This window comes from Anoplolepis gracilipes, chromosome 4 (assembly GCF_047496725.1).
Source record: "Anoplolepis gracilipes chromosome 4, ASM4749672v1, whole genome shotgun sequence".
NCBI lineage: Eukaryota > Metazoa > Arthropoda > Insecta > Hymenoptera > Formicidae > Anoplolepis > Anoplolepis gracilipes.
The window spans coordinates 11,832,654-11,853,159 of record NC_132973.1 but is presented as its reverse complement, the minus strand read 5'-3'; the positions used below and the strand labels follow the sequence as shown (position 1 = coordinate 11,853,159).

General features: G+C 31.9%; 5 protein-coding genes across 16 annotated transcripts in view; 3 read left to right on the top strand and 2 right to left on the bottom strand.

Moving 5' to 3' along the window:
- Window positions 1–25: 25 nt before the first annotated feature.
- Window positions 26–8,433, bottom strand: Ttll12 (Tubulin tyrosine ligase-like 12). Of its 2 annotated transcripts, XM_072889896.1 has the most exons (3): window positions 7,236–8,433; window positions 5,562–5,723; window positions 26–2,020 (listed from the first exon to the last, which is right to left on the bottom strand). In XM_072889896.1, exons 2-3 carry the CDS (start codon window positions 5,566–5,568, stop codon window positions 159–161), a joined length of 1,869 nt encoding a protein of 622 aa, XP_072745997.1. In that variant the 5' UTR covers window positions 5,569–5,723; window positions 7,236–8,433; the 3' UTR covers window positions 26–158. The 2 variants fall into 2 exon arrangements, with proteins under 2 accessions (XP_072745997.1, XP_072745998.1); XM_072889897.1 differs by lacking the exons at window positions 5,562–5,723; window positions 7,236–8,433 and adding an exon at window positions 2,098–2,536.
- Window positions 2,627–5,193, top strand: Nst (phosphoglucomutase 3-like protein nst). The gene is made up of 4 exons (XM_072889898.1): window positions 2,627–2,943; window positions 3,117–3,187; window positions 3,272–4,598; window positions 4,761–5,193. Exons 1-4 carry the CDS (start codon window positions 2,849–2,851, stop codon window positions 4,897–4,899), a joined length of 1,632 nt encoding a protein of 543 aa, XP_072745999.1. The 5' UTR covers window positions 2,627–2,848; the 3' UTR covers window positions 4,900–5,193.
- Window positions 8,434–8,918: 485 nt separating the features above from the next.
- LOC140664639 (uncharacterized) lies at window positions 8,919–16,753 on the bottom strand. Of its 11 annotated transcripts, none has more exons than XM_072889926.1 (9): window positions 16,668–16,753; window positions 16,487–16,565; window positions 15,309–15,332; window positions 14,356–14,695; window positions 13,689–14,015; window positions 12,873–13,092; window positions 11,660–11,794; window positions 11,515–11,571; window positions 8,919–9,556 (listed from the first exon to the last, which is right to left on the bottom strand). In XM_072889926.1, the coding sequence occupies exons 2-9, from the start codon at window positions 16,538–16,540 to the stop codon at window positions 9,517–9,519; spliced, it is 1,197 nt and encodes a 398-aa protein (XP_072746027.1). In that variant the 5' UTR covers window positions 16,541–16,565; window positions 16,668–16,753; the 3' UTR covers window positions 8,919–9,516. The 11 variants fall into 11 exon arrangements, with proteins under 11 accessions (XP_072746027.1, XP_072746029.1, XP_072746034.1 ...); XM_072889928.1 differs by having other exon boundaries at window positions 15,309–15,329; XM_072889933.1 differs by having other exon boundaries at window positions 13,689–13,973; window positions 16,487–16,730.
- A 280-nt stretch (window positions 16,754–17,033) lies between these two features.
- The window catches only part of LOC140664524 (uncharacterized), a 94,368-nt gene continuing 90,895 nt past the window's right edge, over window positions 17,034–20,506 (top strand). The window contains exon 1 of the mRNA XM_072889696.1: window positions 17,034–17,298. The gene's annotated coding sequence lies outside the window, so the exon portion shown is untranslated. The remainder of the gene's footprint in view (window positions 17,299–20,506) is intronic.
- On the top strand, window positions 18,276–19,448 carry LOC140664932 (uncharacterized). The gene is made up of 2 exons (XM_072890566.1): window positions 18,276–18,766; window positions 18,956–19,448. Exons 1-2 carry the CDS (start codon window positions 18,383–18,385, stop codon window positions 19,427–19,429), a joined length of 858 nt encoding a protein of 285 aa, XP_072746667.1. The 5' UTR covers window positions 18,276–18,382; the 3' UTR covers window positions 19,430–19,448.

The following is a 20,506-nucleotide window of genomic DNA, read 5'->3' as shown; positions in this document are numbered from 1 at the left end:
TCATGAATATAAAGTATCAAATAACCCGTTTTAAATAATATAATTACTTGATCACAGTTAATATAAAAATACAGTAGTTAACAGTTATACAACATTTAATTAAGAAATATTTAACAGTATTTTTTTTCTTTAGTAAGGTCAACCTTATTAGGTTCGGCTCAATCTAATGTATGAAAGATTTCTGGATTATCAATATCCAAGAACAGGCATTTAAAGATATCATTGTAGAAATCTGGATAATATTCGCATGCTCTCTGGCAATCGGGCGTAAAATTTATTTCCAACAATTTGGGCTGCATTTCGGAATTCATCCATTCCAGCATCAAGTCGGCGGCATACACGCTTCTACTTTGCGGATTTTCAGCGATTCCTTTTGGCGGCGGTTGCGCGATTGCGGCTTCGAAAACCTGTCGTAAAACAAAAAGAATCTTTGGTTCAACGTAGGTTTTCCATGGATAGTCGGGATACTGATTTTCCCATTCCACGATGAAATCTGCGCATTTTAAGTGAAACAGCTCATTCTCCTCAGTATAATTCATGACGGTGAAATGTTGCTCATATACGTCAAAATTGTTCAACGCAAACGGTAGATTTGCGAAACGCAGGAAAAAGTTTGCATAAGCGTACGCTCGTAGTGGCTTTACTGATTTGAGCAATATAACGTATCTTATATCGAATTTCACTTGGTTGATATTCGGTCTGTTGTATAAAACTGGTTGCGCGATATATTTCTGCGCGATTTTAGGCCCTGTGCAAGGTAATCTCAGAATATGATAAAGGTTGTTTGTGATGTGAGTATCCAAGCCTCTCGCCAGATTCCATGGTTTGCAAATCCAATGATTTTCCAAATTCTTATCTACTCGTTGTGTAAAATAAGCAACAAACTGTACCAATTCAGTGCTCAAATTATATGTCGTCGGTAACCATGCTGGATAAGTTTCAAGAGTATCTGAATCGTACAACTTATCTGTCGCTTTTCTTCTACATATAATCGACAAGAGATCCTTTATCGTCAAAACATTTTCGTATGGAAATTGGTTTATAAAAATGTGAGGCGAAGAAAGACTCAATTCTTTATACATTTTGTAGTGAGACATAAGCCACAGTATGTTCGCCTCTTCTTCATTATCAGTAATTTCAAATGCTGGATCTGTCAAATAATTAATTACATTATCATAATGTGAAAAAACCTTTAATTTTTTACTAGTATCAGCCTTTAATTTATCCATCGTCTCTGGTAAGTTTTCACAAACGTGACCTACTAAAAAATAATTTACATCTGGCTCAATCTGTTCAAAATTTTCATCTTCAAAAGTGCTGTTGACCCAAGGCAATAATAATGCACGTCTCTTTTGAGGATCTTTTGTCTGACCCTCTACAAAATCTCTTGTAACTTCATCCCCTGCATCAACATCTTTTATAGGAAACAAAAGCGTATAAATTATACCTTCAGGCATGTGCAAAAAAGGCATTGCTCTAAAATTTGGTTCATCACTATGATTTATCGCTGATCCGACTTCATCCATAATGTACCATATTGGCATTCTCTCTTCTATTGCTCCATAATTAAATGAATATGACTGATTGTATCGCCACATTTCTCTCATAACACTTTCAATTTTTTCCTGTTCCTCAGCTTCAATATCTAGACCCATCAACAAACACATACGATCAAGCAGATTAGGTACTTGGGTTAAATTTTGTCGAGCACTACTAATATCGTAAGTCCATGCATGATCAATCAGATAAATATTATTCGGATCTTTTATAGAAATGCCACTTTTCGCAGATACAATTAGTTTCCACATTGGTTCTGTAACATGTTTTTCTTCATTCTCATATTCTACCTTTGCTAATTGGAAGACAAGACCGCTATCAAAAATTTGATTCTTTAATTTTTTGTACAGATTTTCCCAGAATAATTGTGGAATACCATAAGATTGAAGTTGTGGCTTGTGTATTTGAAGAAATATATTAAATAAATCTGTACCATCCATTATATAAAAATAGATAAGTAGATCTGGAACAAACAAATATTTAACCATTATTTATTCAATATAACATTTACATATATCATTGAAAATGATTGATATTTACATGTATTTCTTCTAAAATTGATGCACGTGATAGTCAATTTATCGATAGAAAATTACATAATATGAATACTTAACAATAAGTGAATATATTATTTTGTAACATTACAAAAAAAACATTTAGAATAAATTTTGTGTATCCACTTAAATTTTTTAAATTTCACTGAGAAAATCTCAATTTTTGATTATACCATCGACGAGATAGTATTAAAGACCGTCAGTCTTGGGCAAATTTTCGTGACGGCTAAGTGGGCGCAGAGGTAATTGAAGAATAATGACGTTATCGACCGTTTTGACTAACAATATATAAATTATATGAGTTATTTAAATCATGCGAATATTTTAACTCGTCTAATTTATTATTTTATTTTCAAAAATGTATATGGTTGACCAATTAAATCCAATCAAAATAATGCACAATGCACATAACCACAGTTTAACTGTGACATAACATCATAACTAGATATTCGTACATCCATGACTGTTAATCCAAGCAACCTGTTCTTTTTAGCTGAACTGGCTACACTAGAGTTCAGAGTTTATCTTTTTCTCTGTACCTTTAAAAGAGAAAGATAAACTCTGAACTAGTGCAGCTAAAAAACAGATACCACGTCAGACAATAGATATCTTACCTGTATCTACCATATGGTAACCTTTGTACGCAATATATGTATTATATCGTGTGTACTATTAGTTTACGCCAATCTGTGATATATTGAAATTATTGAAGCATATATTGAAATAAATGCTTCATTATGGAATCCAGTTATTTTCAAAATATCGTGAATGTTGAATACAGTCGGAAATATGATAAATATATTGAATATGGAACAGCTGGTTTTAGAACAAAGTAAGTAAAATCATTTATTTTTCTCATCGACACCTGTTAATTTCTTTAGCTTAAAATATTACATAAAAATAATTTTTTTACTCATTTCTATGTTTTTTTTTTTATAACAACATATACAATGTTATATATTAATCTTATTTAAAGTAATTCTAAAATGTGTATATTAATTTTAGATCGGATATCCTAGGACATGTTTTATATAGAATGGGTCTTTTAGCAGTTTTAAGATCAAAAGCAAAAAGAGGTGAGAGCATATCATAAAATTAAAATTTGAAATGTTTTTGAGTTTAGTTAATTCTATTTTCATCAATGATTAAACTTTTCACAGCTGCCATAGGTTTAATGATCACAGCAAGTCATAACTTGGAACCTGATAATGGAATAAAGCTCATTGATCCTGCTGGTGAGATGCTTGAAGCTTCTTGGGAAACCATAGCAACAAATTTAGCTAATGTGCAAGATAGTGATTTGATATCAATGTTAACATCTATAGCTACAAAAGAAAATATTGATTTATCAGAACCAGCCATTGTGATAATAGGAAGAGATACTCGTAAAAGCAGTTCTGCCTTATTAAATGCTGCACTAGCAGGAATCAGAGTTTTGAACGGTGATATTACAGATTTAGGATTGGTTACAACTCCGCAGTTACACTATGTCATAGTATGTACAAACACTAATGGTGCTTATGGCGATCCTTCACTGCAAGGATACTATTTGAAACTGGCAACAGTATTCAAAAGCATAAGAGGTGCTGAGAAAAATAATAAAAAGTATACAAATGTGTTACAATTAGACGCTGCAAATGGTGTTGGTGCTATAGCAGTGAAGGAATTTCAAAGATATTTGGGAGGTGCATTGGATATTAATTTGTTTAACGATGGAAGCGGAGGCTTGAATTATATGTGTGGTGCAGATTATGTTAAAGTACAGCAGACTATGCCTTTAAATGTTCCTTCTGAAATAAATGTCAGATGCGTCAGTATAGACGGGGATGCTGATAGAGTGGTGTATTTTTATATGGATGAGAATAACAAATTCCATCTTTTGGACGGAGACCGAATAGCGACACTAGTGGCTGCCTACTTCAAGGAACTATTAACGACGAGCGGTTTATCTTTACAATTAGGCTTAGTGCAAACTGCATATGCCAACGGCGGTTCTACAGATTACATTTCAAACGTATTAGAAGTACCAGTTGCGTGCGTGTCAACCGGCGTGAAACATTTACACAAAAAAGCGTTGGAATTCGATATTGGAGTCTATTTCGAAGCAAATGGACATGGAACCGTAATTTTCAAAGATGCTGCTAAAGAAGTTATTAAGAATCATGCTAAAAACGAGAGCCTTTCAGAAGCACAAAAAGCGGCTACTACAAAACTAAAGGATATAATTAATTTGATAAATGAAACGGTCGGCGATGCGTTAAGCGATATGCTGTTAGTCGAGACTATATTACACACCAAGGACTGGGACATTATTGAATGGGAAAGGAGTTACAATGATTTACCGAATAAACAGCTTAAAGTCAGTGTGAGAGATAGAAATATTATAACAACAACGAATGCTGAAAGACATTGTTTGACTCCTGTTGGTTTACAAGCAAAAATTGATAAAACCGTCTCTAAATATTCAAGAGGTCGAACTTTCGTTAGGTATAATGCAATAACTTTTATTATACAAAACCTTGTTTAGAGATCTGTAAAACACCATCTATTATTCATCTAAAAATTTATTTAGAAGAAAAAATCATTACAATTGAAAAAACCAATTAAACTGTAATGTCTAACTAATATTCTGATCATGATTTGTTTCAGACCTTCTGGAACTGAAGACATCGTGCGAGTTTATGCAGAATGTGAAAACTCATCAGATGTCTACACATTAACTATGGAAGTAGCCTTACTCGTGTACAGATTAGCAGGCGGTGTTGGGCCTGAACCCAACTTATCATAATTAAATTCAATTATATAATTACATTCATTATATCAAAGTGATAATTTCTTTGAAATATTCTATTTGGATTTTAAGTTTTGTTTGCATATTTGAAATTTGATGTATACAGAATATGGTAAACTAATATTTAACAATTTTTAATACAGATAGATTCTAAAGAAGTAACTGATCAATTAATTGTTGAAAAAGTTTTTACATCATTTTATTTCGTCATAATTGTGATCAAAGTAACAAATTTCTATCGACGTTTTGTGCTGGTCTATTTAAAAAAACATATTCTAATATATGCTAATATATACTAATTATATATATAATTCGTATCTATTTAGATATTTTTGCATTTTAATAAAAAAACATACAAAATTTCAATTTCTTTATTTTTCATTGTCTTATTCTACAATAAGAATATTCTGTCTTCTTGTCAGCAGGAATATTTTGAATTAACAGCTAATATGATGTACACATGCTTAAAGAATATTAATGCTAAAGGAATATGAATTTTTATCATACTTAAGAATTCTTGGGATTAAAACTAAAAAAAAAAAAATTTATTTTTAAAAAAATAATCTCAACTGTGTCCAGCAATAGCAGTTATTGTAACAATGCTTTATATGATAATGCATATAATTGATAATAATTCCATTTTATTGATGTTTTCTTACTTCTCATTACATAAGTAGCCAGGCTTTACTATCCATCTTCTTCATATTTAATCTCCTTCCTTGGACATACAAACGAGTCCACTGAATGCTTCTGAGAGTTATTAGCAGTTCCTATTGAGTTCATCTCAATGTCGATTGGTCTCTCTTCATCCCGTTTGCAATCTATTAAAAAAAAAATATTATATAGAACGTACATGAGATATCCCACTAATGGTGGGTTTAATATAATATATTTAAAATTAGCTTATATTATCATTTATTTCTATAAACGCTAGCTAGAGTCAATATTCGTAGAAATTATCTTTTAGTTAATGATGTAACTGTCATATGTTACTTTACTTCAAAAATTAATATTTTAGAACTTGTAAAACGGACCTTGAGCGTGACATCATAAAAATTATGTATTTTGTATTGATAAATATATCATAAAAAGATAGTGCACTTTTTAAAAATATAAATTCTGGTGAGATGTAATGCATATCAATTGAACAATTAATAGGAGCGTTGTACAGGTCGACAATTTGAAAAAAATTTTTCTTGCGACATTCTTCTATCAACATTAAAATACGAGCTGTTCCGAAGATGTAACAGCGTATCTTACAATGGCGCTTAGTTTTATCGCGAAAGGATGTGTTGAGCGGAATTTTTAAGAATTTATTCTGTTTCGGCGGCAGTAGAATATTAAGACAAATGATTCGCAAATTGCGGCGATAATATTATTAGCGAAAAAAACCATTATTTTTTCCAATTCACGCATCGCATTCGTTTACCTTTTGCATTCTAATTCCATCTCATAAAATATATATATATATATATATATATAAATATTTATGTGTATATAAATGCATTAATATAATAGAAAATGTAATAAAATTGAACATATCCGTACAATTTTTATTTCATATAGAAAGGTAAATCTATTTCACATTTACTGAAGATTAGAAAGATTAAAACGTTCAGATTTCTTGAACTTTATCTTATTGCATGCATATCAGAAAAATTTGATATAATTTAATGTAACATTATATTATACATATAGAACAGGATCAATTGTTTAAATTAAATAAAGTGACATTGATTTTATAAAATAGTTTCAGAATTTATAAAATTATAAAAATATATATTACAAAACATTACTCGTGAAAGAGCAATTGAGTGAAAAAGTTCTAAAGCCTAGTGTTCATGATGCTGTAACTCGGTCCGAGAGCTCAGTCCGGAAAATAAGGCTAAAATAAAATAAAATAAAGCTTTAGAATGTAGTCATACTTCAGAAAATTCATTACATCAGATGATTAAATCCTTAAAAGATTGGATAGAAGAAAATAAAAGTGTGAAACATTTAGGTAATTAATTTAGACAAATAGCTTAAAAATCTGTCTTAAAGACTAGAAATCTTAATTAATTAAAACTATTTTGTGAGTCTATGTAAAAGAGACGGAATTAGAATCAATGCATTTCTATCGCAATGCATAATATTGAGATCACAAAAAAAGCGGCCGCTTTTATACGCGTTTCGGTTAATCGACGTACTTGTTTCTTTTCGCGTTGAACAGTGACGTTTTTGTTCGACCGGACATTCTCCATTCGCACTTATAGAACATTGATATAGGCCCGAAGGCGCTTAGGTTTTCTCAACAGATAAAGTATTATAATGGTCGCACGCGTTGAACATACCTTCTTCTTGGTCAAATTCAAAGCACGCCAGCTTTGAGCGCAAACGCAATTTGTGGCGCATTATCCATATATCGCAGGTTGGTTTATTCGCCGATCGGGTCGCATCTACGGGTAGCCACGCATAGCGAGTAATCGTCGTAATCGGTTTCTTCAATAATCGCAGGTCAACAAGCCGCCCCAAGGTAACGTACGGCAACGCGTTCACCGCACGCGTTCACAAATCGGCGTTTCAGTACAGTACCTAACTAAGTAAACTGCACCAGCTGGAGATTGACGTTTTGCATTGTTATCGAGTTTTTTAAAATCTTCCTATATCTATGAATTTGTCCTTTTCAAAATTTGTTAATGTTTAGGAATATTAGTACTAGATTGATTTTTATACTGCTTCATTATCATACAATTATCATATACTGTATCACATGATGCATTTGTGGTAATATATAATTTTTAACTTCACATATACTTTATATTAGATTATTATACAATTATTTATCCTAAAAATAATTTTAAAAGATTACAATGCACAACATCGTCGAATTAAGAATTGACATTGATTGTGAGTAACATGATTGAACGCACGCTGATTATTACTAGTTGGTTTCTTCGCTTCTGCGAATGGTACAAATGGATATGTTAGATGAACAACTAGTATTCTATTTAATGTCGCTGCTGTAATTTGATGATATCTTTCTATGAAGTAACCAAATCAGCTTTTTGCATAAGTATTATGAGAATTAAATTTTTGATGTTTTGAATAATAAAAATAGTGCAACAGTAAAAGAAAAATAAAGGCAAAATACTTTTTATAATGAATTGAGAATAGATGCTACTGATAAAATTATATTTTTTTATACTTTAACAATTAACAATTAAATTAAAATCACAGCTTATTACGCTCGTATTCCAGTTTTTACAATTATTGAAATAATGTTAGGCCAACTAACGAGCAAATTCAATCGGGTGTTCGTTAAAATAATATTTATTATTGTTCCGAATCAATCTCAGACTCTTTACATAACATAATAAACATTTCGGCTGTACGCAGCCTTCCTCAGTATTAACGCGAACGCAAACTACAATAACTTCATGAGACGTAAATTTTAATCGTATCATTATTATGCTACAACGCAACCGTACTAATAAAAAACTTTTTTGAAAACCCATAGTACTTCTTGACAGCAGCTACATCGGACCCAGTTAAAAAATTGTCAATTTAACTGGGTTCGATGTAGCTGTTGTCAAGAAGTACTATGGGTTTTCAAAAAAGTTTTTTATTAGTACGGTTGCGTTGTAGCATAATAATGATACGATTAAAATTTACGTCTCATGAAGTTATTGTAGTTTGCGTTCGCGTTAATACTGAGAAAGGCTGCGTACAGCCGAAATGTTTATTATGTCATGTAAAGAGTCTGAGATTGATTCGGAACAATAATAAATATTATTTTAACGAACACCCGATTGAATTTGCTCGTTAGTTGGCCTAACATTATTTCAATAATTGTAATTAACAATTAAATTTAGTACATAATTTGGAACAATTTTATTACACACAAAACGACTGAAAGAAGAAATAAATTATATCATATTATTAGATTTTATATCAAGATTACTTACATTTATTTGCACTTTATTTCTTTTATATAAAGGTACATTAAATGTATGATAACTGTTATCATATATGTAGGTTTCTCTGCTCTTTATGAACATTTAAAATATTATATTCGACTTTTTAAGTGTTAAAAAAAGATTGTACAGCATTATCAATAGTATAAGTCATCTTCTGTAGAATTAAAGCTATAGAGTATAATAAGATATCTACACTACAATGTGGGCATTAAGAAAATTAAGCTAAGGGAAATATTCGACCCACATCAGAATTAATACATTTTGAATTTTATTTATTCATAAAAAAAACCAATAAGAAAAAAAATAAACAAACTACATGAATAATATTCCAAAAATTGTTTTTAAACACACAATAGACAACATAATAGATATATATCATATTATTAATTAATAATATATTTTTCAATTTTGACCCAAATTTATATCAATCCACTGATAAGATTATCCTTACCATAGCTTATGATAGAAATAAACATTATAAGTTATGTATACGTTTTTCATTATAATCATATGGACTCAATGTCGGACGCAGAGGGCAGTTCCTAGGTAATCGAGTCCATAAGCGAATGATCGCTGCTTAAAAGGCGGTGATTTTTTATGATTTTTTTATACGGTCGCCTTTCGCATGCGCTAGCATGTTTGCTTTAGTATACTTTTAGTACCTCGGTGGCATCGCGTCTGCCGGACCTGGGAAGCTAAAAGGTCAGAAAATGAAAAATCGCAAAATTAATCACGTGATCGCCTTGCTGGGCAAGGAGAAAGTATAAGATGTAACACTGGCATGCGCGATTAACGCGGAACGCGTCCAGATGCGAAATCGAATGCATATCTGACGGCGGTATGGGTTCTGATATGGTGTTAAGGAAATATTGTATGCTTTTTCCACGTCGCAGCGCATATAACGCACATTTGTTGAGAGATACAGCTACCAGAGCTGGATAAGATATTTCTTTCGTTTTACGTGATTACTGAATTTTTACATTTACATGTGTTGCTGTACTAAATCTGTTTAAGCATTATTAGAAGAACAAATTAAGAGTCGACGAATTTTCACTTGTAAATTATCGAATATTGATTTCTTTTAAATATATGTCAAATTATTGGATAATTAATATACGCCAATTATTTGATGTATTATTGCATGATAAGGCAACGTTATATAAAAAAATGTAGAGTATTAAGAGATTAATCTATTTTACTCAAATACAGAAAAATATAGATTTGTAAAAGGATTTCCGATTTAATAGCAAACTGAAGTAAAGCTCCTACCCAGTTCTGATTAACTGTCATACATGTAAGAAGCTAGTCAATCGGTACGCCGCAATCGGTCATCTCTTGGCACTGTCGCAAGTGCGTTTGAAAACTGGATTTATTTCCGTAGAAAGCAGAAGAGTTTCAAGTCGTCAAAAGACTTTTGTCGGATGTTCGATCGTCGTTCATCATAGGCGCAACGCAACGCTTTGTTGTTTCTCGGAGAACAAGTTAAATTGTAAGAAAAGTGCCTCAAATTATGGCAAAGGGCGAGGAAAGCAAAATGTGAAGGATGTGCATTTGTAGTTTCGCAGGCTGCAAATTTTGCGGTGCGTAATGTATATCGTGATGATCGGTTTATATTCGCGACGCGAGATAGAAAATTTGCGGAAAGATTTCGTCTTCTGAGATATTTCCGCGGATCGTAAGAATTTTCACGACAACACATTACGCGCTGTGAGAACACGCTCACAGAAATCAGTCGTCCGGAAAATACTTTTGTGTTTGTAAAAGAAATTTCCACTTTTTTCTCGATGGCATCTCGTCATTGCCGAAATTGCCGCAGAGTGATCGCATAGCGCATCTCGGATAAATGTTGAAATCGAGAACTTTCATCGTGGAGTACGTAAAAGAAGAGAGGCGATTATATCACGAATATAAATATAAAGTAAAATGTAGCTATAAATTCCCAAATTAAAACTCACATGTTAAGAATACGGTACTTATAAAAAACTAGTTTAATTTGCAAGAAATTTTATATCTATCCGCGAGAATCAATATTTTTTCAGGTATATATTGTTTGTCAAATAATTTCTTTTATCATTCACATTTCATTACAATATTTGGTTTAAATATTTCAGTCAAAAAATATTATTATGATTAGAATAATTTTAGAAAATTTTGTATCAATATATAAAAATTATTATGTCCGATAGTGTATGCATATATCGTTAATTATATATAGCAATTAAAATTTGTAGGGCTTTCAGCCATGGTGATTTTCAGCCTCTGTTCTCTTTTACACTCATAAGACAAAAAACGTCGGCTCCTTGTACACGTGTACCGATAGAAGCAACGATTTGTTTACGCAAAATAACACGTATGGTAAAGGTACACTTCCGTATATGAGTTCGTCGCGCTAAGTGTCACACCTTATACTTTTACAGAAATATTTAACCTGTGTCGATTCGCATAGAAACTGCATATGTGTTACATATAATCGAGATAAGAAATCGAGAAAGGCATATGTAACGCAAAAAGGAGTGGATACGCTTAGATTGATAAGCATACGCATATAGATTCCCTTCGCTTTTCAACGTCAACGTGTTTAGTGTGTTACTTTCATAGTCGCAGCTTTAATGAAATATATATGAAAGAAATAACTTAATAAAGTGCAACTTACCGGCCGCCGCCACGTGGAGGACCATATGCATCTGGTCTGTCATATCCCTCAGCATAACTGCAACATGATGGACAAAGCACGTATAGCCACACATATATGGAGAATTTTTTTTTTTTTCAACAATTTGTCGCTATTTGTTACTCACCCGCCAGCTACTGGTGGATATCCACCACTGGGTACGGCACTGCCAGGTCTTCTACTAAACATATCAGCTTGTGGTCCTGGACCAGTGCTGTAGCTAGGTGCTCCAGTGCTGTAGCTAGGTCCAGTGCTCATGGGCCTGTCAAATAGAGGTATATTATTACCAGAAGGATATCCATCCTTCCTTTCATAAATCATTGTAGCTCCCTGACTTACCCCCCCAGGCCCACCCATCACACCTAGCCCTCCCGGATAACCTCTGCTGTGCATAAATTAACTTATTTTCACTCTACCTTAGGCGATATTTAGAATATTACTAGATTGCCACATAAGCATTGCTGCAATATGTCACTTCTTAATCGCTTTGGTTAGAATAAAAATAAAGCTTAATAGCAGTTTAAAAAAAATTTGTAAAATCCGCTGGTGAACCGTACAAATTTTTTTATAAGCTGTAATTTTCCCAATTGTAAATGTATTTGTACCCACATTTCTAGCAAACTTAATGTCTATATTAAAAATTCAAACTCAACAATTTTAATTAAGTTTAACAAAAGATAATTTTCAGCACTGACATTCACAAAACATGTAAATAATAAGAAAAAATATTAAAGTAAAAAGTTTTCTTACATGTATGTAATAAAGCTATTGTAATGAAAAAAAAGTACAGTGCAATTTAGATAATTACAACAATTCTGGATTAATCCAATTTTATGGATTTTGAAAATTTATTAATAAAGGAAGATGCCAATATATATGTAGATTGATAAATGATCTACATTTTACTGCACCAAGTTCTTTGTAAATTTAATTAAATTATTAAAAAAATTGAACTCACAAATTAAAATCTTATATTTGAAAAATGTTTCATAAAACAAATATCAATTATAAAATCAATATCATTTAATTTTATTATATATTTAAGATCTGTAATTAAATATTTATATTTTAAACGTTTCCTATTTTATAAATAATGTTGCATTAAAATAATATTTCAAACCAAATGAATTTTAAGTATTTATAATTCAATATTTTGTGAAGTATATAAATCACGAGTTTCAAAGGATAGAAAGATACATCAACACTTGTAGATATAAGTGTTTAACTGCATTTTAGAGATTTACTTTGGTTTGACAAAAACTCAATATAGGAATCAAAATTTGAAATTCAAGGATTTTCGAAAGTTTAAGAAAAAAGCAAAACAATAAAAACAACATTACCAGTGACTTTCATCATATCCTACATCAGTGTACCCAGTTCCATATCCAGTAGTGGCAACGGCACCACCACCATTTCTCATTGGTCCAGTCGCACTTCGGTCATAATCGTTTCTAGCTGTGTAATCGACTGTGCGACTAGCACCAAAATTATCGGTACGACCATAATCTACTGGACCGGGTGCACCACGATTGAAATCTCCGGCCATACCTCCACCAACTACTGTAAACAATGTATATGTTAAGATTTTGAATTAAATAAATATTTCGCGTTTGTTTTACTTGGAAAGTTTGCGTTTCTTTGTCTCATGTTTCTTTATCTCATGAGACTTAATCATCAAAAACTTAAAAAGGCTTAATAGAGGAATATGTATATGTAAATAAAGAATATAAAATACTAATTAAAATACTATGTGATGTATATCATGTGGCTATTTATCCTTAAATCAATAATTTACGTTTTTAAAACTTTTTTATAAGAGAAATAACATATTTAAGAGATAGGTATTTTCACGATTCTAAACATTTCAAAAGCATTCAATATTCTTGAAAAAGTTTTGTACATTCGTCTATATTTACAATGTACTATATAATGACAATATAAATTAAATAAATAAATAAGTGTATATATATATATATATATATATATATATATATATATATATATATATATTAAAAGCCCCTCTATTTAATGACAATAATGAAAAATTTATATTTTCTTCTATTATCTTAATGCCATTTAGTCCACACAATATATAGGTAGTGTAGGTATTAAAATGGATTTTCACATACTTTCGAAGTTGTACAAACACCACTCACCACCTTGATTACCATAGTCTGTTCTAGCACCAAAGTCGGCACGACCATAATCAGCCGTTCGTCCATAATCCGCCGCACCAGTCGGTCCGTATCCTCCCACGGCGCCGGCAGCTGGTCCATATCCGCCACCCATTCCTGGCGCCGTCGAGGTGTAACCCATCGCCGCACCACCCACGTTCTGACCATAAGCCCCACGATCAGCATAGCCGGTACCAAAGTCCGCTCCACGGCCGCTAAAGTCACCAGCTCCGCGATTGTAATCGGTGTACCCGGTCGCGACGCCACCTGCAGCAGATCCATCGTAACCAACGAGTTGGATCGGAAGAACTGCAAAAGCACGCCGAGATATCGAATTGGTTTTCAAATGTACATTGTCAAAGTTATACTCTCATTTTATTCCAACATACTATTTTCTCAATGCGCTCTGTAATATAGAATGTTATATCATTCACAACTCACAAATCGATTTAACAAAGCAAATCCTACTTTGATACTTATAGATATAGGAAAGATAAGAAAGAGGTAAAAACAGAAATAAATAAAAAAATGTTACAATATGTAAATGTGACATACACATATATACATAGGGCATATATAGTTGAAGAAAATTAAATGAGAAAATAGTCTTGTCGGAATTTAAAAATAACGATGTGCAAACTGTACCAACCTCTTCTATCATTGTATGGTCCAGGACGAGCGTCTCTACCACCGTCTCGTCCTCCTCTACCACCTCTCATTGGTCCACCTCTTCGGTCATCTCGGCGTCCTCCTCCACCTCCGCGTGACTTCCCGGTTGACTGTTCCACATTGATCGTCGCTCCTTTGAAGTTGGAATTGTGCAGTGCCTTAATTGCCGCAGCTGCATCCTCTTCCCGTGCCATATGGACGAAACCATATCGATTCATGACATCACATTCTGTCACCTCACCAAAGCGCAAGAATAATTGTCGCAATTCATCGTTGCGACAATTTTCTGGCAGCCGGCCGACAAATATTTTTGTTTTCCGCTACAAAACAAGAAAAATGATTATTCTCTTTACCTTTAATTCTCTTACCTTTAAATTAATATACTAATAATATTAAATACTTAATAGTAAATTTATTAAGTCCTTTTTATAAGATATATCCTAAAAAAAATTCAAGACAGAATTCTATTTATAACTTTATATAATTGTTTTAATATATATCCTGATATATATTATTTGTATGTATTTTACATCAAATGTTTACTGAAATATATGAAACTTAAAATAAAATTGTCTTGAATTTTCTTGTAAATTATATTGTTTGAAAAGGGCTTATAACATAAGAAATATATTACAACAAAAGTACAATCTTGATAGGAGTATAATTCAATAATAATTGTATCTCAGAAATCGACCATACATCTATTGTAAAAAGTATGGTGTCTGTTCGAGATTTATTATTGCTCAGTTGTCTTAACATTTTACAAAATATGTAAAATTATAATAATGTAAAATATACTGAGCATTAAATTATTCAATAAATAAAATCTTAATTTCAATCTTTTTTTTATATTTTAATATTGATTCAATATATTTTATAATATGTATAGTAGTTGAATAATTAAAAGAATAAAAAATATTTATATGATCTTACCGGCTGATTAGATGAAACCATCTTCTGAAAACATAATTCATCAAGATTACTATTTCATAAATACAGGTATTAGGTAATTTATGTATTTTAATTCATCACTTCAACTGTCTTTTACACTGAATGAGGTTTTCATAACTTGCAAGTGAATAATAAAATTATTTAATATAAGAACTTTTTATTATGTAAGATATTTTTTTTATAATCTACCTCAATATTGTTTGTGTTATATAAATTAAGCTCCCCTTATATTTTTATATTACATAATAATAAATGTTTGTTAATATTAATTTAACAATCCTCCATGTAAAAATAAGTATCTCTAAAAGACATCAATAAGAATATTCACATTATCTTTCATCTTAAACGTCAAAGATATGCATTATTAAACTAAGAAAGAGAGGGTTAGAGAATAACAAATAAAAGGCGCACGAAGACTTTCAAGGTCGCATCGATTAAATCTCAATTTTTGTTATTAAAGCCCGGAAAATTACGACCATCGTTAAACAATTGATCTTTATGGAGAGAAAACCAATAGTTATATTGTATGATAACATGTTACGATGTACACGTGCCTACAAAAGATTCCATTTAGTTTAGGAAAACGCGACTGATCTCGCCAATGGTAGTCTCAAAAAATCTATCATTGCGTTTTTGATTTACGTCGCGATCGACAATACATTACTTACGTGTACGTGCGCCGTTTTGGCGAAATAAATCGAAAACAAAGGCGGAAGAAAAAAAAATAAGTCTCGCAACGAGAGAGAGAGAGAGAGAGAGAGAGATATGCGAAATGGCGGGTCAAAGTCGAGTCCACTCCGGTGTATTCTCGTGCGAGAGAGAACCCGAAGTGAACGAACGGCCAACGGAAGTACTGCCAACCTTTGTCTGTGAAAAAGTTACCGATCCCGATCGCTCGCGTCGTTGTGCTACCACGATCATTCAATTTATTGATCCCCCCTCGAGGCTTGCACGCGAACGACGCGATGTAACCGTATACATGTTAGTTTACCCTGTAGAAAGAGAGAGATGGTAGAGAGATGGGATGAGAGGGAAAGTTTACAGGACGATACCGTTTCGATAATCGACGCGATGAAATTAATTTCAATGAATTTCCCTTGAAAGAAAGAGGGAATGAGGGAGGAGGAAGAGAAAAGGAGAATTTACAGAAATGATATTACCGTTCCAGCCGCCGACGTCTCCGAAGTAGCGTGGTAACCGACAGACGTGTCCATCGATAATGCGGAAAAAAGACAGAAACTGAAATAAATAGATCAACGTGCAGAAGCTAATATTGTATTTACGCGATCGTTGTATCTCCGCTCGCTCTGAATGGCACAGTACGACGCTCCCGTAACTTACGTTAAAAAAAAATGGCTCGCACGTAGTACACGACGCCGCTATTGTGTCTCGTTCGTTATGCGGGAAACAGTGCTGCCAACCGTGCGGCGCATTTCGTTTCTTTCTTCTTCATTTCCACGTGTTTTCCAACATCACGTAAGAGGGCGACACCAGTCTCTATGGCTGGCCACTCGGTACGCCTTCGTATTGCGCGCATGCGCATTAGACAGAATGCCGGTCCGGCCAATCAGAATCGAGTGTCAATAGAGGCGACGCTGTGAGCATTTCGATATTTCGAGAATCGCAATGTAATCTGTCATCTCTTCAAGTTTCGACTTGCATTTGTTTTTCCACCGGTGCGTCGTGCACCTCGCAGGACTCGCGTTTATTTATCGCGATGAATTTTTAAAAGTGAATTTTATTCGCGAAACATTGTCGGGAGTGCCGTAATGTGTCGCGCAATTCGCCGCGAATTGTGAATATTCTCGGACAAAAAGCGAGACTCGCGAGTGTACATCAACCGTCGTGGCGCCAAAATGACGATTTCAATGATCCGTGTGTGTGTTCGTCGATCAAGATTAATATTGCTCCGCATATATTTCTCCGTTAGCTCTTGGCCAAAAATGCAATTCGTACGACCATCATTACACAGGTATGATAATTCTTATTTAATTAATTGCATCGATTTCATGTTTTTTGGAAGAGTATTTTGGAAATTATTAATTATATATAATTATTAATTATAAGAGTAGTTTGGAATATTTTGGAGAGCGCTAAACAGATTTAATTATAGTGATGGTGCGCTATTCTCGAACGTTTAGATACTCTAGAGTTTTGTTTCGCTCTCTGCTATTATTATCGCCGAAAAACGAATATTGAAAAATAATTTTTTCGTAAGAAGTACACTTTTAGATTTTCAAATGGACGTATATAAGTATTGTATTGAGATATTCGCGTATATTGATATTCTGAGGAGTATTTGATACTCTTTTTTTCATTGAACAGGAAATAAAATTATATTCTGTCCTGTTGATTTTAATGCATATTTTATAAATCTTAATAGATCAGAGATATCTCATATAAACTTTCTATACGTGTTGAATTATAAGATTATTCTCACAATTAGAAAGGAACCAAGGAACAGTCATGATGTGCAAATACCTAGATACAATGTGTTCAACTTGAAAATGTCTAATCCAGAAATGGAAGGCATCGATGCCTTCTGTCTGTAAACTCACCATTATATTGCCATTATCACAATTTCAATTGGCAACTTTTTATTTATGCAAGTGTCCAGAGTCGATTAAAAATTTTCTTTGCGTGTTTCGTACTTGTTATTTTTTTTATAAGTGTATTCAGATGCACTATAAATATGATTGTCACCAAGCATGTGTGCGTATCATCTATAATTAGTTGCTTTGATTTTTATCATATTTTTTGCATTCTTTTATTGTTAAAAATAATATCTTTATTGTCAGCATATATATGAAAATCGTGAAATTGATTTTAGAACTTTTATATTTATTTTCTATTATCACGAAATTAGAGTAATCGATTAATCGAATGAGGGCGCACTGCGCGGTCTAAAAAAAAGGAAAAGGCGACGTTCTACAGTATTTCAGTCTGTTTATGACTAACATTATACTTTACGTTACTTTCGTTGTAAATAATCGTACGTTATATTCGTTTGTCGTATATAATTATCGCACGTTTTAATTAACACATCAATTTCGAAAATGAAGAGATCGCCACTAAATAATCCACATGGTAGTCGAACATACGGTTCAAGGCATTCGCCGTACAATTGGAAATTGTACGAAAATGCGAACAATAGAGGTTATCAGCCAATTAATAATAGTTATCAGCGTTTTTCTGTGAACAATGAGCTACAGCCTTGCGGGGATAATTTTATTCCTCTAAACGTTAGCACGCCAGTAACGCAGCACGAAAAGCACAATGCTAATCGGTATAGCCCTGCGAATGGACGCAATAGCGTCAATCCAGGTAGCGGGTGGTATAATTACAGGAACAATTATCACGCTACCTCAAGATCGAATTGTAATAATCGGTATTCTACTTACAAGCATTCTGGCAATCATTTCCATGGACAAAAAAGAAGGGTGAGATTCTTGATAGATTGAAAAGATTTTATCAAATGATAAAGTGTATTTCGTACAGTGTGATACACACACACACACACACACACATACATATATAATTAGTTTATTCATAATTACTGTGAGTTATGAATCTAAATTTATTTGTAATAATTACTGTGAGTAATGAATCTTACTTATATTTATCTTTAGGGTTATAAAGGAATACACAGGCAAGCAAATATTTCAGCATATATAGATATGAATTCTTTTTTGGAAGACCCTTGGAAAAATCTAGTCAAAAAGTTAAATAATTCAAAAGAAATAAGCAAAAGTGAAGCATCTAAGAATGAATCTCTATGCAATTTAAAATTGGCAAATAATGATTTTGTAGAAAAATCTGAGAGCAAATGTTTAAGAGATATAAACTTGGATGATTCACAATCCAGTCAAGAATCTAAAAATGAACAGACTTGTGTAGATATAAGTTTGGAGACAGAGAATACAGATCTTAGTCAAATATCGAATAGTTCAGTAAATTTGGAAATTGACGATATTTGCTCCAGTCAGGATTCATTAAATGAAAGTACATGCAGTATTAACAGCAAAATTTGTGGAATCATAGAGGAGAAGGATAATACTCATTCAACTGCATCGATGACTGATGCTGATCAGAAAAATATATAACAATAATAAACAATAACATTTTTATGTTATGAAGAGAAATTATACTGGGCAAAAATACACGTAATAATTGTTGTTGTACACATATTCATTGTATATAGCGATTGTATATAAGTATAGCATCATAGAAAATTAAATATATTAAATATATTATCAAAATTTTTCGAGATGCATTTTTTTAGAAACAAGTTAGAGTTGTGAAATTATATTCAAAATGTATGTAAACAATATCAATATATTATCTTGATAAGATTATATATTTTCACAATTTGGCTGTGAAAAAAAAAATATATAAAATTTATATTACAGATTATTATATAGTTATATGTGCAATTTTGTAGTACGTATGAGTTTACAATAGATATAAGAACTTGAGGAAACACCAATTCTTGACTAATAGAAGTGTGTTTAATCTTAGTAAAGAGTTTCGACACACTTTGAAACAGAATTATATTATAAAAGTATATGTGAGACTTAAAATTTTATTTAAAAATGTGAAATTTATTTTTTAAATGTATCTTTAAAATTCTTCTAAGCTTTTGATGTTCGAATTTTATTTAAAATCAATTTGGATACTTGAACAATGAGTTAATGAGTCATTACTTTTTTTAGTTTGTATAAATATATTTTTTTTTTATTCTTATTTAACAAGTTTGTAAATATATCCAGTATCATTCTTTGATGATTATCTTAATATTTCTATATAATTTTCAAACTTTCATAAATTCTGGATTTTCAAATAAAATTATACATTGAATATATCCTGATATATTTTTTTAAATGAATATTTTCAATTTAAAATATATTAGCTCTTTTGATTTAATAGTAGAATATAATTAGTAAAGCTATATAAAGTAATCTATATACTTATTATTATATAAATTATTTTATATAATTTTACTAATTATAGTCTACTATTATATAGTTATACTTTTATATTATTACATATAAGTTAGGAACATAACATAAGGAGTCTGTAGATCTCTATCCCTCTGATGTCTATATATTTTGGAAACTTATATTATGTACATATAATTGCTGAAACACATTTATAGCACTCTCTGAAAATGAAAAAGTGAA

Excerpts from the sequence above, each read along its gene's own strand:
- Nst (XM_072889898.1), top strand. The coding sequence starts at position 2,849 with ATGGAATCCAGTTATTTTCAAAATATCGTGAATGTTGAATACAGTCGG. Across the intron at positions 3,188-3,271 it reads AAGATCAAAAGCAAAAAGAG|CTGCCATAGGTTTAATGATC; the intron begins GTGAGAGCATAT and ends AACTTTTCACAG. Across the intron at positions 4,599-4,760 it reads AGAGGTCGAACTTTCGTTAG|ACCTTCTGGAACTGAAGACA; the intron begins GTATAATGCAAT and ends GATTTGTTTCAG.
- LOC140664639 (XM_072889926.1), bottom strand. The coding sequence starts at position 16,540 with ATGGACACGTCTGTCGGTTACCACGCTACTTCGGAGACGTCGGCGGCT. Across the intron at positions 14,016-14,355 it reads ACCATACAATGATAGAAGAG|TTCTTCCGATCCAACTCGTT; the intron begins GTTGGTACAGTT and ends GTGCTTTTGCAG. Across the intron at positions 9,557-11,514 it reads CCTCCACGTGGCGGCGGCCG|CTTCCCAGGTCCGGCAGACG; the intron begins GTAAGTTGCACT and ends CTGACCTTTTAG.
- LOC140664932 (XM_072890566.1), top strand. The coding sequence starts at position 18,383 with ATGAAGAGATCGCCACTAAATAATCCACATGGTAGTCGAACATACGGT. Across the intron at positions 18,767-18,955 it reads TCCATGGACAAAAAAGAAGG|GGTTATAAAGGAATACACAG; the intron begins GTGAGATTCTTG and ends ATTTATCTTTAG.